Source organism: Lolium rigidum, chromosome 7 (assembly GCF_022539505.1).
Source record: "Lolium rigidum isolate FL_2022 chromosome 7, APGP_CSIRO_Lrig_0.1, whole genome shotgun sequence".
NCBI lineage: Eukaryota > Viridiplantae > Streptophyta > Magnoliopsida > Poales > Poaceae > Lolium > Lolium rigidum.
In genome coordinates this window covers 66,232,836-66,250,724 of record NC_061514.1, presented here as the reverse complement: position 1 = coordinate 66,250,724, position 17,889 = coordinate 66,232,836, and the positions used below count along the sequence as shown (strand labels likewise).

The following is a 17,889-nucleotide window of genomic DNA, read 5'->3' as shown; positions in this document are numbered from 1 at the left end:
CCTGATTTGGCCAAAATCTGGTGATAACATAACCTTAATTTGAAAATTCTTGTGTTTAGTTTATTTCCACGAATCAAACACCCGAAGACCCGTTCTATCTTAATTATGTATTTCTCTAGTTACTATGTTTTCCAAATCCTGCAGAATCAACTTGTAGAAGAAAAATACTCAAGCTAATGAATTTTGTGGAAAGTCGAAAGGGAAAATACGTCCAATAACGCTTAGTCATGTGTGAATTGTTGACTGTTAACTGCCGAACGCTCAATATACTGGCACATTTGATTGAAAGATGTCAACTACCTCGGTTACAAATATAAGATGTTTTGGTAGGCTCAAAACATCTCGTAGGGCTTTTTTCAACATCAGTATTCTTGTCAAAATTTCTTATGCAATAATAAGATCGAAGGGCAGACACTTAAGATATGTACATCCTTGGATTTCATCTTGTCCCCATTCTTGGATTTCTTTTTTACAGATACCATCTATTGTATTTGAAGAAAATATTGGAAAAAAAGAGGGGTTTGAACTTGTAAAAAATAACACCGTCACCTATCTGTTTCTGAAGGCAAAGAAACCAGGGTGTTCAGCCAAAACAGTTATGAGCTATTTTAAACTGCTACCTTTGAACATGTGTAAGCTTATTCATGTGTGAATGGTTGATTGTCAACAATATAACGCTCAATGTACTGGCACATTTGAGTTGGAAGATGTAAACAACATTGGTTACAAAATATAAGATGTTTTGGTAGGCTCAAAGCATCTCATAATTTGAAACAGAGGTAATATCATTTATGTCGCCTATCTCCAAGATATCATGGGCAATCACCGCTAGATTGAATGAAAACAAGGATGTTTATCGACACTTTCCACAGTGGGCGGACTCTCTTTTCAACATCAGTATTCTTGTCAACATACCGTTAGTATGATGGCTCTTGGTAATATGATTGAACGGCAGTACACTGAAGATATCTACAACCTTTGATTTCATCTCGTCCGCGTCCTTGGATTTCTTTTTTTTTACAGAAACCATCTACGGTATTTTAAGAAAATGTTGGAAAAAAAGAGAGGTTTGAACTGTAAAAAACAACACCGTCTGTATCTTGTTTTGGATCCGGCCCGTTGCACGTGAGATCGATCAAGATCATATCCGACCCGGAGAGCAAGGCACAGCCCAAGAAAAAAGCTACACACCAGCACAGAAGAGCAGATCGATCGGGCAGGGGCTACTGCCTACTCTGTTCAGCGCACGAGCATACGCAATCGCGCGCCAGATCGACCATGGAGCTGCTACCGGAGGACCTACTCGCCGACATCCTCCGCCGTCTCTCCGCCCACGACCTCGCCGCGGCGCGGTGCGTGCACAGTTCCTGGCGCGCCGTCATCCACAGCCACCGCCTGATGCAACTTGTCCCGCTCCCGCTCGCCGGCATCTTCATCAGCTTCAACGACCACGCATTCTCGGAGCTCTTGGCCCGCCCTGTGCCGCCGTCCGCCAAGGTCAGCGGCAAGGTCCACCAGTACATGCCGACCGCTGATCCAATCCCGGTCGCAGACCACTGCAACGGCCTCCTCCTCCTTAGCTGCGGCTACGTAGCCAACCCCGCCACGCGGCGGTGGGCAACCCTGCCCTTCCCGCCGCCGTCGTTTCCCATCAGCTGGAACGGCTTCCCCTGCTATGACTACCTCGTGTTCGACCCTGCCGTGTCGCCGCACTACGAGGTTGTCACGATCCCTCACCTTCCTAATAAGGGCGCGAAGATGGCAGATGCCCAGGTCGATGCGTGGGAGTGGCCTCCCTCGTCCATGATGCTGCTCGTCTTCTCCTCCGCGACCAATAGGTGGGAGGAGAGGTGGTTCGAGCGGCAAGGGAAGGCGCTGGGTACCGTTGCCGAGGTGCGGCAGCCTTGGCCCGGCGACGAGCAATACGGCGTCTACTGGCGTGGCCACCTCTACGTGCACCACAATTTTATTTGGAGGTACCACTCTACATATGTGTGTATACTTTAACGTTGCAGCATCATGTATTTAATATCACTTGTTTTTAAAACGAATTTTGAATTTCCGTTTTGTCAGCTAATGCATTTGTTTTTCCGCAGAATATCTTTGCCGAGTGCCAAGTACCGAGCAATTGATCCGCCTGATGGTATCTACACGAGCGACGGCCAAGAACGAAGACTCGGAAGATCAGAGAAGGGAGTGTATCTTGCGTCAATTGCTTCTTCTCCCGAGCGGCGGCTACGAGTTTGGATCCTCGATGAATCATATGATCATCCTAAGTGGGTTCTAAAGCATCAGGCTGATCTTACGCACATATTGTCACACCGGAGGTGCAATCCTGAAGCTCGCGGGTCTTGGGTCATGGAAGACGTCAACTATCATTTCTACAGCGATAGGTTTCCGGATTACGGTGGACAAGCATCGCCACCGGAAGATAGGTTTGAGTGGGACTCTGACAACGACGATGTTCTCGACATGAAAGATACAACTGAAGGGCGGTACAGGGAAGGTATCACCATCCTCGGATTTCATCCACACAAAGAAGTCTTATTTCTGAGCGAGTCGATGAGGAGAGGATTGGCCTATCATCTCGATGCGTCCAAGCTTCAGGACCTGGGAAATATGTACCCGACACGATATGATGACTTTGCTGATCCTCATAGATTCATATCACTAGCTTTTCCGTACACGCCGTGTTGGACTGTAGAGTTCCCTTCAAATAATTGATTCTGAAGCTCATATGGATTTTTCACTTTGGAGTTAGAAGCAAACCATGGTCCATGGTGTGCCAAAAAAAAAACCATGGTCCATGGCGCAGTTAAATAGGATTGACATCGCGTGATGTTACTGTATCTTTTTTTTTATTTTACTTTAAAGATGAGTCCATCCTGAAGTTTAGTAGTCTATGCAATGATTCCTAATTAAGCGTAGTAAACCATAATGCAAGTATTTTAATATGAACAATTTTATAATTTTATATCGATTTTGCCAATTCCCAGTCAACTTTTGATCCAGAGTTTACTTAATTTCTAGTCGACCCCGAGAAAGTTAGATTGCGTCGTGCCATGAATTGCAACATGGACTGCAACTGAGATTTTTTTCCGATTTGAAAATTGTGTTGAGTTGCAACTCAAAAAGAGAAAATACTCTCAAATCATGGTGAGTTGTCTAACGTTATGCTTCCAACCAAACAACAATAATCCCTCTCGTCTCTATTTGGTTCATCTACAAATATGGACAAGGCCAACTTAACCATGTTTGCACTTCTGCCAATGGTGTATTTGGTTCACTTGGTATCTCTTAGTGGGAACACTCTTCCTAAGAGCCTGTGGAGCTCATATGCCAAAATATGTGGAACTGGGCCCATGCTTGTATGGCTAGCCTAAGACACATCGACAAATCGGATTTAGTCATTACTAAAACCGAAGTCAGTAGGGGTACTATTATGAAAAAACATACCTTTTGCGGGGAGAAAGGGAGATATGGATTGTCTATAGGGCCTCGTTGATCAATAGTGCAAAAAAAAAAACACCGGAATAGGATTTTTTTAAGGGTATTCATCTATCTGACTCAAAATAATGGAGCATAGAAATAAGGAAAAAATAACAGGGGCATTCTCCTTTGGTATATGTTTCAAAGAGCAAACAAAGGAATTTCACAATCCATCCAAAACTGTTTTTATTACTAATATCTTTGCATCTGTTTTAACCCTAGTTTGAAAATTCTTGTGTTCAGTTTATTGCCACGAATCAAACACCCGAAGTCCTGTTCTATCTTAATTATGTATTTCTCCAGTTATTACTATGTTTTCGAAATCCTGCGTATCAGCTTGTAGAATAAAAATACTCGAGCTAATGAATCTCGTGGAAAGTCGAACGGAAAAATACATCCAATATCGTTTGTAACAATATTTTCTAACTAACTTTGTAACAGTTACGTCCCCAAGTGCCATAATTCAAATAACCTATATCTCCAAAATATAACATTTTTCAGAAAAAAAGGCTAGAGAAATAGTAATAGGCCCAAGTCAAAAAAAAAGTCTAGGCCCAACAAACCACCAGGTTCAACAAGCACGAGCCTGGATATATATATATATATACCCCCAAACAAAAACACGAGGCTGGAACGAAATCGATAGTTCTCCGGTCCGGTCCACCATCGCCACCCAACAGGTCGTTCCAGGCGAGCGGGAGCGGCAGGCGGCGGCACACCATGGCGGGCGGGGTTAGCGCAGCGGGTCGCGTGGGCTGTACTAGGGTTTCAGTCGTCGACCGGAGAGCTTGGAATCGACCGACGCCGGCGAAGAGGAACCGGAGGCGGAGGACCGGGACGCTCGGATTCAAGCGGTGCCTCCTCCCCGCTACTCATTGGATGGCAGGTTTGTTAGTTTGTCCCCTCTATCGACTTTGATGCGTCTTGTCTTGGATCACAAACTGTCGCACAGCACGGTTTCAATCCAAACACCAGACTAGCCTGCGCCTGCGCCTCTGCTTCTTTGGCCGACCAACACCTATATATGCAACATGCTCGCCATGACCTGACCTGCACTATTCCTGGCAAAAACACCCATGAATGAGTAGGTTTTTTTTCTTCTGAAATATAAAGGATGCGCCCACATTTAGCTTAATTTACCCAGTTTTCACCTGGAGGCTTCCATGGTTGAGGAGTCCAAGCCTAAAATCAGGACAGCTTCATGAGTTGCTACTTGCTACACATCCTGGGGCGCCCTTTTTGACCTGACCGGCCGGTGGGTACTTTGTTTTTGATATCCAGAGTTTCACCCAAACACTAATACACTACTGTCTCCTTAAAATGTTGTTAGAGATCTTGCGTTGTAGTTGGAGTGCATGTGTATGTTAAGTTGTCTGTATGATTCGTAATAACTCATGTGCTGTTGCAGACGGATTGATTGCTTCACGGGGTAAAAGGAAGCGCCAACGAGATTATGTTCCAGGTGGATCAACTAGTGACCATGCCAGCAGAGAGGAATCTCCCTGCCAACTAGATGATACTTCTCAGAGTGGCAAAACAGATATGTATTCAGGCCCAGATCTTCCAGAGGTACGTCAGTAAATTTGTGGACATGTGCTAACTACATGAACGAACATGACTTCATTTCTTGATCCTGTAATCGCCTACTTCATTAGTAGCTTTGTCTTGTTCCGGCTGTTACAGATTTAACCCCCTGCAAATGACACTGGCATGAGTCAGTTTTCTGTTATCTTTTTGGTAAGGTTCATGTAGACTTCCTAGAGCATCCCTGGCTGGTGCCTCTTTTGTGTTTAGGGTTAGGAGACTCCTCAGTGGGCAACTTGCGCCTGGCCTCTTCCAACAGTAGTACATGAGGGATGTCAACCTCATCTAGCTCAGAACAAACTTCTTGGAGCATCTCCCACACCTTACACATTATTTAAGAAAGCTACTTCCATCATATTTTTCAGATCACTAGGAGTTCCTATTTTGTCGGGTCCTCTGACTGAGTGTTTATGTATATCAATAGTTTGGTTGTTGATTGTTGTTAAGCTCAAGGTGCTACCATATAATCATTACTTTGGTTGTTGATTGTTGTTAAGCTCAAGGTGCTACCATATGATCTTGCACAAAAGGAGTTTTTGCTTCTCTCACTAAAGAAAGCTGGAGGCTTCTTTGTTTTTTTTGTTCACTACACAATCACTGCTCTTCACTAGCGTCATCTCTGTCTGGTCAGTGATGTTCAAAGGGATGACCAAATTCCTCCTGGTTGTATGACAATGGTACCACCTTCCATTGGATCAAAACCGCGGTAGCAACTGTCCGTTGTCTTTGCTCATTCACATGCAAGGTGGAAATTGACCATATGGACCAGACCATTTCTCTCAGTCCCCCTCCTTACCGACCCTGCAACAAAATCCCCAACAAATGGAAGCTAAATTGGTACTCCCTCCGGCCCAAATTAGTTGTCGCAGGTTTGCCTAAACCTGTGACAACTTATTAGTTATTTGGGCCGGAAGGAGTACCAAAATCTGAAATAAAAATAACGGAATGTGGATTACCAAGTCGATGAAAGCACTTGAGTTATTTACAGTGGCATCAAAATCCCCTGGAACACGTGATTTTGATGTTCACCAGGCTTTGCAGATTGCTCTATCATAATATTTCTCCTGATTAAAAGCAGCTATACCCAAATAAAGTAGGACCACATCAGTTAGACATAGATTTTGACTTTTCATAGAGGTTAATTAATAATGTTGTTTTTTGGTAGCATTGACAATGGTGTCTTTTTCGTAGCAAAAACCACTGCCAAAACTTTTGGGAAAAGATGCTCAATATACTAACCATGGTTACATTTCAACGTGTTATATCTCTGCAACATGGTGCACTTAGTGCAATCATGGTCATGCATTTTACAGTGCTGATGTTGAGCTTTTCTCTGATGCTTGTGCATCCAGGACATGTGGCATCATATACATTCCTTAATGCCTCTGAGAGATGCTGCCCGAGCCGCCTGCCTGTCTCAGTCCTTTCGGTGTTCTTGGAAACGCTATCCCAACCTAATTTTGAGTATGGAAACATTGGGCTTGGACGGACATGTGCATCAAAAGGAAGTAGCTAGGGATTTCAGAATCAAAATTGACCACATTCTGAGAAACCACTCTGGCACTGGTTTGAGAAAACTCAAACTTCGTTCGGTTCCAAATTACAATGCCAAGGACCGTGATTATATCGACAGATGGCTTCAAATCGCTGTTACACCAGCGATTGAAGAACTCACCCTTGCCCTGTCTTTAGATAGTCACAAATACAAGTTCCCGTGCACACTTTTATCGAATGGGATGGCAGACTCGCTTCGTCATCTTTTCCTTGCCGGTTGTTCCTTTCATCCTACACCTGGGCTTTGTTGCTTGAGAAGCCTGACAAAATTAGAGCTGGTTATGGTGCGTACTACAGGGGACGCGTTATGGAGCCTTCTTTCCAGTTCTCCAGCTTTAGAACGACTTTCACTTAATTGTTGCAGCAAGGTAAGCTACTTGAAGATACCTTGCCATCTTCAGCGGCTAAGCCACGTGGAGGTGGATGAATGCAGCAAGCTGCGAGTGATAGAGAGCAAAGCTCCAAATCTCTCCAGATTTCACTTTCTAGGTAAGCTCAAGGTACAAATCTCACTTGGAGAAACATTGCAAGTGAAGAACTTGCACATGAACTGTACCGATTTTGGTTGTGATACTCGAGCAGAACTGGCATGCAGCATGCTAAGCAAGGAGGTATGCTCTAAAACTGTAGGTCTGTTTAATGATTCTTTATAAGTTAGCAATTGGAACTATAACTAATCTGACACTATTGTGTAGGTGATCAATTCACCAAATGTTTATAGTAAATTTCTTGAGCTGAAGTCCTTGAATATTACAATTGGAGAATTGCCCTTCGGTCGGAGCTTTGATTGTTCTTCTCTGGTCTCTTTGTTTGGTGCTTCACTCTCTTTGGAGACCTTCATCTCGCATGTAAGTGCCCTACTTTTATCGTGCAAACATGAGTAGTTAGTTAGCCATGGTGGAACTGTCAGCTGAAAGATGGTTGCCTTTTCATTCATCTCCAGGTTTCCAATGAACTCAAGCAGCATGCAATGGCTTTTGGAGATCCTTCGGGGCTGTGGATCTTGGGGACCGGCGGTGGTTTGTCCCCAATGAATAAGGGGCTGGTTGAGTTAGCATGTCATGTGCTCAGAGCCTGGTTAAGCTAAAATGCCCCATCCTGGGGACTGCAGCATTGCTTGTACTGAACAACAGATAAGTGTACATGGTAATACCAAATGCTTTAAGCGCTTGGCCATCGAAAACTAAACTAGGCAAAGTGTGGAGCCTTTGTGAAGCTGTTCAACATGAGATGTCAAGTTGTGTGGTACTTATAGTTGCTTATAAAGCTGTAGCTAGATCTTGTTTTCTTAAATTACCGGGACCGGTCACTGTTTAAAATGGGGATTAGCACAGAGACAAGGACCTTGGAGAAATTTTTTTTGTTGCATGTGTTCATCATCTTTAGAATCTTAGCACTAGTTTTCATGTTACTGTCTCACTTACATGAACAGTGAACATGTTCGCATGCCCTCGTGCCTCGTGGTTTCATCATTTTAGTACAAGGGATAACTCACTAATTTCTGCAATGACAATGTATGTGCTCATTGTGCTGGTCATGTCGACTTTACATTTGTCCGAACAGTGATTGTGTACTTGAAACATTAAACAGTATCACTCGCCTAACCTCTTGGTTTTTGGGTGCTGATCCTGGTTGCAACTCCTACTAAGTTGTATGAAGTGGGCGTTGGTCATGGCACCCAAACTGCAATAAGAGCTGAGCGAGCGTGAGGAAAGTAAGCTATCGAGGCTAATGGACAAGCCAGCCGGATATGTACCATGTGAAAGCTCTCGAGAAGCTCTCGAGAAGCTAACAAGGGTTGCTGGAAGCGTGTCGCAGGGTACTATGTGACATCAGATCTGCTCAAAGCAGTAACGGCGTGACATAAAGGGGGTCACCTTGAGGATAATTATAGGCTAGCGTTCTTCTCCTATGGGAAGCCAAATTGTTCATGTAGGAGTACTTGTCAAGTGAACCATTCCAAGCAGCTTGTACATGGAGTTCAGCAGCGCCTCGAGTAACCTGATGAAGCTTCAGAAGGAGGTGGATGTAGTTACTTGGCATGTGGCATTTGTCTCGACTTTAAACAAATTTGGATGTATCTAGATACTAATATAGATCTAGATACGTACCGGCAATGCTCTGTTCTGTCCATTTGTATTACATCTAGCCTGTTATCGATAGGTCACCCCTTAGTCAGCATTTTCTTTCATGTCAATCATCAGTATATTGTTTCAGTGCTGTATTGTGGTCAGACATTTTTGACGTATATATTGTTGAAGTGCTGAGACATTTTCAAGCGTTCTACAATATCTATAAGAGTTGTATACAGTGGGTCACTCGGAGCATGTTGATCAATACAAACACCCTGTTCCCAGTAATCGAGATACCCAGCGAAGAACTATCTAGTAGCATCTCCCTCACTTTGAAAGTTAAAATGTCCAACTCATTTCATCCATCAGCTAAGGTTCTGATAACACCACACATGGATAGCAGTTACATATATAATGGCATCTCCCTCACTTAAAAAGAATATCTGGCAAGTATAAAAAAACAATAGTTTCATATCTCTGATAGGAAACAATCTTATTCGTCCGACGACACGCTAACCGGATGCTTGCTCAACTAAATTACCAGAGCTCGAATAGACATGGCAATTCACCGAAGGATACGCCACAAAACTGTTGTAGATTTTGGTGCTGCAATCTCCAAAAGTACATGCCAGCTTGACCGTCACCCTTTTAAGCATCGGCGAGCATTTGGATATAAAGCCTAAGAAGTCAACCTCGTGATCCTCACCGGTGAGCCCGTCGATTTCCAATTCCTCGAGACGTGGCAAGGAGATACTTTGCCTTCTCCAGTTCTTGGGGTTAGCACAAGGACAATTTCCTGAGCAAGCTCGTCTCTGCTTAAGAAAATGATGGACATTATAATGCATTATTGATTTATGCTAGTAGCTCCACAACTGGGACCATATCGAAACCAGATTTTCGCTCAACATCTGTAAGCTAAACGTGGGTGAATATTACCGGTGGACACGATGGTTGGATGATGATCTTGAGCTTCTCCGTAGCAGCACGAATCCGCTCCATCCCGAGTATACGCAGCACCAGTGCACCGAAAATGTGCCCACATGTACACAGTCTTAGGTCCAGCACTGAGAAATTGGTAATCACAAGTTTCTCCATCTCCTTTGCTAAGATCGGCCTTGAACCCAGACGACCCTGTAAAACAAGTTGGCAAGGTATTATGCATTAAAGGAATCTGAATTTAGTGCCTAACTCCAGTAAATTGGACACAGATGACAGACTTACGCTAAGAATGCAAGATATGTGCAAGCACAAGGTATGCACACGAGGGTCACATGTGTCTAGCTCTTGCCCGCTCTCTAGACTCGCGCACTCGAGACGCCAGAAACCAAACATCACAGCCGATGTTGTGTACCGGCGCTTCCATGAGACCTTCTCAACCATAGGCGCTGAGATGGACACGCTGAGTTCGCTACCACTACCAGCCGAAATCTCCATCTCCAATTTCTTAAGCTTGGGTGTGACTATGTCGATGTTGTGGCATTCCGTGTTACTATGAACATGAAGGTCCTGCACTGACGCCGAGTGGACCGTGACGTCACCCGAAGCCATGGCCACCTTGAGCACACGCAAGCGTGGGCAGCGGCTGAGCAAGGTGCTGAGGTCGACGATGCTACAACCCTCTGAGATGGACAGCCTCTCGAGCGCCGAGAACTCGCCATCCAGCAGTGCTGTGAAGTAGACATTTTCTAGATCCAGCTCAATTGACATGGCACGCTGGAAGCAAGGTAGGTTGGCTTCAATGGGTGAATCAAAGTGGTGAGTGAATACGAGCTTCTGCGCTGATATCCTCGCCATGGCGCGGAGAAGATCACGGAATCCCGGGGCGTAAAGATTGTCTGTGGAGCGACTGTCGACGCCGAGGAGGGACAAGGTGAGGCCGAGCGCCGCAGCCGCCGCCTCGAGTGCCTTGAGAGCTGCTTTGAGCGCGCGGAGATGGAGCACACCACGGAAGACGACACCGAGAACGCGAAGGCGCGGGCAGCGGCGGAGCAAGGTGCGGAGGTCGACGATGTTGCCAGCAATGGACAAATTGTCGAGCACAGGGAAATCGCCGGACGGTGGCGGGCTGAGCCTGAGCAGCCCGACGTCGAGCTCGATCGAAGTGGCACGTTGGAAGCAGGGCAGGTGGGCTGCTTCCATATCCAGGGCAAAATCGTGAGTGAACACGAGCTTCTGCGGCGACAGCCTCGCCGCGGTGCAGAGAAGGCGGTGGAGTCGAGCGGCGTCGACTCCGTGCCGGTGGCGAGTGTCAATGTGGACGCCGAAGAGGGACAGCTCGAGGCCGCGCGCCGTAGCCGCCGGTTCCAGCGCGGCGAGCTCAGCATCGAGCGAGTTAGGATCGACACCGCGGAAGGTGACAGCGAGCACGCGCAGGCGCGGGCAGCGGCCGAGCAAGGCGCCGAGGCCGGCGACGTTGCCGGCGAGCGACATACTCTCGAGCGCGGGGAACTCCCCGGCCGGCGGCGGTCTGATGCCGTGCAGCCCGGCGTCGATCTCGATCGAGGCGGCGCGGTGGAAGCAGGGCAGCACCATAACTCCGCCGTACGCCTGTCGAGGCTCCTCCCTGAGGACGAGCACCAGCTCCGCCGGCGAGAGCAGCGCCGCGGCGCGCAGCAGCGGGCTCGGTTCACGTGGTGTTACCGGGAAGCTGATGCGGATTGAGGACGCCACGGCCGAAGCGGCGGCGGAGAATCTGGCGAGCGCCGCCTCGATCTTGTCGGCTGCGTCGGCGCGGAAGGCGAGATCGGCGAGGCGCGTCCAGAGGCCGAGCCACCGCCGCGAGAGGAGGCCGGTGCGCGCGGCGGCGCGGACGCTGCCGAGGCGTGCGAGGATCAGCAGGATCATGTCGTCGGCGAGAGCGCTGATGCGGTCGGAAGACGGCGGAAGGCGCCCGGAGCTGGCTCCATTCGGTGGCGGCGGCGAGCGCCTGCGACGCGCCGATCGCGATTCCATCATCGCCAAGGAATGGAATGGGTAAACCCCTGCAACTGGAACTCCGCCCGCCCCAATAAAGAGAAAGGAACCTAAAAAGGCCGCCCCTCCAACGTCAATCAGCCCAGCCCATCATAGCCCTGCCTTTTTTACATTTCAAATTATCAGGGTTTTTTTTCAAACAAAATTGCGAGAATCAACTTGTCCACTTGCTGAACATTAATCCCGTGTTCTAATTTAAGATGTAGATTCTCAACAACAAAAAAATTTAGACACTGCGTGTAGACACACAAGCTATTGTACACCAAGCTACATGTATTTTAACTAGTAAATTGCACTGCGATTTCTCACTAGAAGAATATTATAAGAAGGAGAGTGGATTTTGTAAGTACAAAAGTATTTCTCCAAAATAAAACATATATCTAATAAATTATATAATAAAATTATATCATAGTTTTTTACAGTTCCAATATTGAATAAGGTGTCAATTGGGAGACACTTTCTTATTTTGGTCGGATAATTGGAATATTGGCGATCTTCATAGACCCATCAAAGAAAGATTTCCAAGGCTCTTCTCCTATGTACTGAATGAGAATATGTCGGTTGCTCATGTCTATGAGGTGGATGATATTACATCACTGTTTTACCTCCCGCTTTCAAGGGCCGCCTATGATGAGTTGTCTGAACTTCAGATCATGATGCAGTTGAATCCTCTTACAAATCAAAAAATGTCTGGACTTATTGTTGGGGTGATTCTTACACGGCGGTAAAATTTTATCAGCATATCCGTTCTTACATTAGTGTGCCTAAGGTAGGTTTATCAGTGGTCGTGGCAATCATGCTGTGTGAAAAAAACTAAAGTCTTTGGTTGGTTGCTTCTTCGAGATCGCCTGAACACGCGAGATTAATTTGCTTGGAATGGAACAGAGGAAACACGTTGTGTTCTATGTCCCTTACATGCATATGAAGACATAGTACACCTTTTCTTTGAGTGTAATTTTAACCAGCGCATATGGAATTATTTGCAGATAGATACTTTCTCTCTTAATGAGGATTTAACGGCCGATATACCCCAAGTTTCCGTTGAGGAAAATGGTCTACTAACCGCACCTTATACTGAGGAAGAGGTTCAGAAGGCAGTTTTCCAAATGGAATACAACAAAGCACCGGGTCCTGATGGTTTCCCAGCTGAGTTTTATCAAGGGATTTCTAGTTTCGTGCCCCTGGTTCGTTAGTTGTACTCAGTTTTCCCCAGCCTCTTAACTTTTCCTCAGTTTTCCCCTCCCTCTAGTTTGAAACCCCTTTCAGAGGCTCGGACGGGAGGGTTGCCGTCTGTTCGGAGGCCTTCCGTTACGGTGACGGCTAGGGAGCCGCGGTGGTTTTGACTTGACCGTTGCTTTCGAAATGTGTTGACTATTGACTGGAAGAGCTGACCCAAAGCTTTCCCCTCCGTCCGAGACTGGAGGAGCTCACACACCGCCCCTCCGCCGCCACGCCATCCTGCCCACCTACCTTATGGCGTCGTCCGCCGCCGAGCCGGCCCCGCCCCCCCCCCCACCCCCGGGCTCCGCCTCCACCGGATCTGGATCTACCCCTGTCCTCTTTGTAATTCCGTCTGGGGTGCAGACTATTCCCGCCAGCCGTGGAGAAGATTGGGAATCGGAGGGAGCTAACGCATGGATTCCATCCGGGTAAGCATCGTCCGCCTATCCCATGTGAATTAACGGTAGGCAGTTTTTGAGCGCCAATCGTTGTTGCTCAACTAACTCGCGTTGCTTTTCGAATAGGATGGATCCGACGCTAGCTTTTCGGCTGGTGGTTAGGCTGGATTCTAGCTTTACGCGTGATTCTAAACGCTCGTAAGACTGGGTTTAACTTCCCTGCGGTGGTTGCAACCACCATCTCGTTAACGGATTTCAAAGCTAACATCTACGATAACTACACCTGGAGCTCTCTCGATGCAGTTCATTTCGAATATTTCAACAACTCGGAGGGAAGATTTGTTCCACTAATTTCCGAAGACGATCCGGGATTTCTTTTTGCTTTGAATGCTTCTTGCCGGTTCGGTAAAATTCGTATCCATGTGGACAGGGGCCGGGCATCATCCGGTGCTGGGGCATCATCGGGTGGTCGGGCATCATGTCTCTCTACTGCTCGCTGCCTCTGCTAATAGTGTGCGCCGTGGCGCTCCTTGTAGGTCCACAGCAGCACCATCCGTCCCCGGTGCTAGTGGTAGCCGGATCGTTCGTACGGTCGATGTGGAGGACGATGCGGACATTGAGGATCAGCCTCCTCAAGATGATGAGGATGAGTTGATGTTTCCTGAATTGGTAGATCGATGCGGTAGCGAGGCAATGGAGGATCAATACATGGAAGATATGGCTTTTGGTGCCAGATTTGATGACAATGATGATGAAGAGAAGAATGAGAATGATGACAGCCTCGTTTTAGCCGATTACGAAGGTGAAGACTTGCCAACAATTGAGTGGAACAGGGAGAAACCCCGGCTTGTAGAAGGCACCGTGTTTCAAACGATGATGGACTGCCGTAATGCAATTACTACATATCACATTCTCACTAAGAATAATTTTGAGGTTATTAAAAGTGAGCCGGGTAGGTTCACAATTAAATGCCCATACCCAAGGTGTAGGTTTAGGCTGCATGCATCCACAATGCGCGAAGCAGCTTGGTTCAGGTACTACGCCAACCGAGTTGTGTATTTAGATCACGGTGTAAAATTTGTTATCTATTACCGACATCCCTTATCATTATGTTTCGGATAAAGAAGAATAATGAGATCCATAGGTGTCCACCTCTAGGGGAGAGCCGAGCTGAAAACAAAGCTAGCGAAGACTAGGTGGTTGGCGAGATGTAATCCTAGATTGGCCGAGAGAAGATCCTTCACTTGGTCCAACAGCACTCGTAAAAAGGTGGTTGAGAAGTATAAAATGAAAGTACCTTACATGAGGATGTTCTATGCAAAGGAAATGGCTCTTGACAAGATCAATGGTCCATGGAATGAAAGCTTTCAGTTGCTTTACACTTTCAAAGCTGAAGTGGAGATGGCTAGTCCAGACAGTGTTGTAGCGATAGACAAGCATACGAGTTCCCTACAAATTGAAAAGCGGGAAGGTAATGCACAAGGAATGTTTCAGAAGGGCTTTTGTTTGTTTCAAAGCTTGCCTTGGAAAGGCTTTTTGGACGGTTGCGAGGCCTTATTTGGCCGTGGATGCATCAGCTCTTCATGGCAGGTTTAAAGGACAGCTAGTTGCTGCATCTTGCGGTTGATGGACATAATTGGATGTTCCCTGTTGCTTATGGGGTTTTGGAGGTTGAGTCACAGGAAAGTTGGACTTGGTTTCTGCAGAATTTGCGCGACCTTATAGGTCATCCAACGGGACTTGTTATCCACACGGACGCTTGCAAAGGTTTGGAGACTGCGGTAGAAGCAGTATTCCCCGGAGTGGAGCATAGGGAATGTATGCGACACTTGGTACAGAATTTTACAAAGAAATTCAAGGGTAAAGTTTTTACTCGACAACCTATGGCCAGCTTCATACACATGCAGCTCTAGGAAGCATCTGTTTCATTTGGATGTGTTGTATAAACAAAAACCTGGGGTGAAGGAGTACTTGGATGAACATCATGGTAGGGTGTGGTCAAGAAGCCAATTCAATGAAATTTGCAAGGTAGACTATGTAACAAGTAACCTTGCGGAGAGTTTCAATTCAAAGGTCAAGTCATTGAAGGGGCTTATGCTGTGGCAAATATTTGATAAGATTAGGCAGATGATCATGATAAAGATCGATCTGCGTCAAAGAATTGCATCCACAAATTATGTTGGCTATCTCATGCTCCCGTCTTTGATTAAGTCTTTGCATGCCAGGGAAAAACAATTGAGGATGCAGTGCGTTAGAAAAGGAATGGAGGCTGAGGTAACCTACACTGACAAAGAAAACAGGCAGTGGAGGTATCCAGTGAGTTTGGTTGATAGGACATGCCATTGTAGGGGATGCCAGATCCGTGGGATACCCTGCATACACGCATTGTTTTTCATGAGTGTTATAGGGGGTGAAGATGGTGAAGTTGATCAGTATGTGTCAGAGTATTTCTCTGTTGCCAAATTTAGGTGTAATATCCCAGGTTTAGAGGCAATAAAATAAGAGAACACCAAAGTGTGCATTGCATTCATGCATAGAAAATCCGGGGAATTTTCGCGCTTTCAAATAAAACTTACCACGATGAATCGAAGTTTCACTTGACTTGCTTGGAATTGAAGTAGATCATCAAGTCAAGCGCTATAAACTTCATCTGTGATCTTTGTTAAAACCTTATTTTGGGTAGAGATGATTTGATCTATGGGCTAGATCAAATAGAAGTAGATTTACAACAAACAACACCTTAAGTAAGGATCAACTACAAGATCTTATAAAGGATCTCAACATGACATTCCTTACAACAACACATGAATAATTATTCTACTATGAATCAAAGAACTCAATTAATTAAGAAACTATTCTCGTACATCTTTTCAATGTCTTCTACTAAATAAATGTTCCTACCAAGAGTCACATGGTATATATATTTTCAACCACAATACTTGAACCAAGTCAAGAACTTGCATATTCATTCTTCATTAACCCTTGACCATTCCAACCTTGTTTTCCAACTCATATCATTAAACCTAGAGAAAGGTAAGAATCATTCATATGCTTATACTAACCATTGGGTAGAACCTAGTTTGATATTCAATCTATCTATGTGAGGTAGACCATTGATACTAATCAATGCTATAAGGAGTACAAGTCAAGTATTAAACCCTACTTGACTTAGCTAATACTTGATGGTAAGCAAGAACCTATTCTTCTAGTAATTATAGAGAGGCAAGTGTTGTGATCATTACAACTTGGTAATGATCATAAATCCTAGAGAAACCCTACCTATTCAGAAGAGCTCAACCTAAGGAGGTATACTCAAGTATATGGACTTATACTGAATCTTGGAGATAGAATCATAATTCACCAATGAATTGTTATGAGGCTAATAGATTGATCATTACAAATTGGGGTGATGATCATAAACCCTATGAATTTAAGTGAGTGTGTTGAGTTAAGGATTAAAGAAGAGAGATTAGTGAGAAATAAGTGGATCATGTCTAATGCATGATCTTATCTTATAAATTGAGATGATAAGTTAAACCTATATATGTAAGGTATAGATCTCATTCTTCCCATGAAATAATAAGTGAATCAATAGTAGTTAACCAAACCAATCCTCATGCCTTGTGTAGTATTACTATTGTATTTAAATCTTGCCTATCCAAAACTTAAGACAAACCTAGCATTGCCTTGATACAACAATTCTACCTAAGTAAGGAGGGTAACCCTAGCTACTAAAACATAATCAAGCTTATACCATATTTGAATCCTAGTTGTGTATCACATTGGTGATCACTACTTAAACCCTAATTCCAACCCATGGATTAATTTAGATTATAATTAGAACCCTATCATACATCCTGTCTATTTATACTTCAATTTAGTGAAGCTTATGCAAAACCCTAAACCTTTCATGTAGTATCCACCCCACATAAAATATTGTTTCCTAACTTGTGTATCATGGATCACAAGTATAAACCAAGCCACATATGCTTATGGACTAAATGCTTTTGGTGAGTAGAATGAAACCAATACCCTATTTTACTTTGCTATCCAAATACCTGGTTTAGTGAACCAAATGAAATAGTATTCAGATAAGTAATTTAGTTAACCATAATAAGCATGGGATCTACCTTAAATAATTCAAGTAGTAGTTGCTAAGCAAGAGTAGAGAATATAGAGTTGAATCCAATCAACTTCTTAAACTCTTAGAGGCAATCCTTCACATAAAATCATGAACCTTCTATTCTCAACACCTTTTAATTGAAACTCTCACTATAATAAAAATTACATGAGAACAATCCATATTGTTAAGCACATTAGTTAAACCTAATAATATTTTCACCAGTCACATGTTATCATATTCCAAACCATTTAAACAAATTTGGTTTCTAAATAAAAAAAGGAATTGAGATGGATATAAAAACCCATTTCTATTTCAATTAAAACCCCACACAATATCAACCTAATAATAAAATGAATATGTATTTAAAAAAATAACACTAGGCAGTAAATAATAGTATTAAGTTATCTTGATACTCAAATAATTTAGAACCTGCTAATTCACACGAAATTCAAATTTGATTTCAAACAAGAAAATA

The 17,889-nt window shown here is 44.7% G+C and overlaps 2 protein-coding genes across 2 annotated transcripts in view; both read left to right on the top strand.

Moving 5' to 3' along the window:
* LOC124671477 overlaps positions 1 to 6,739 on the top strand; it is a 9,975-nt gene extending 3,236 nt beyond the window's left edge. Inside the window, exons 3-4 of the mRNA XM_047207844.1 lie at positions 6,426 to 6,566; positions 6,707 to 6,739. Coding sequence (XP_047063800.1) covers positions 6,426 to 6,566; positions 6,707 to 6,739 — 174 coding nt within the window. The remainder of the gene's footprint in view (positions 1 to 6,425; positions 6,567 to 6,706) is intronic.
* Positions 6,740 to 6,752: 13 nt separating this feature from the next.
* LOC124678025 lies at positions 6,753 to 7,764 on the top strand. The gene is made up of 3 exons (XM_047213965.1): positions 6,753 to 7,238; positions 7,323 to 7,475; positions 7,571 to 7,764. The coding sequence occupies exons 1-3, from the start codon at positions 6,810 to 6,812 to the stop codon at positions 7,712 to 7,714; spliced, it is 726 nt and encodes a 241-aa protein (XP_047069921.1). The 5' UTR covers positions 6,753 to 6,809; the 3' UTR covers positions 7,715 to 7,764.
* The last annotated feature ends 10,125 nt before the right edge of the window (positions 7,765 to 17,889 follow it).

What these genes read in the sequence shown, in the direction of transcription:
- LOC124678025 (XM_047213965.1), top strand. Translation starts at nt 6,810, where the DNA reads ATGGCAGACTCGCTTCGTCATCTTTTCCTTGCCGGTTGTTCCTTTCAT. An exon ending in GCAGCATGCTAAGCAAGGAG is followed by an intron (nt 7,239 to 7,322) that starts GTATGCTCTAAA and finishes ACTATTGTGTAG; the next exon opens with GTGATCAATTCACCAAATGT. An exon ending in TGGAGACCTTCATCTCGCAT is followed by an intron (nt 7,476 to 7,570) that starts GTAAGTGCCCTA and finishes ATTCATCTCCAG; the next exon opens with GTTTCCAATGAACTCAAGCA.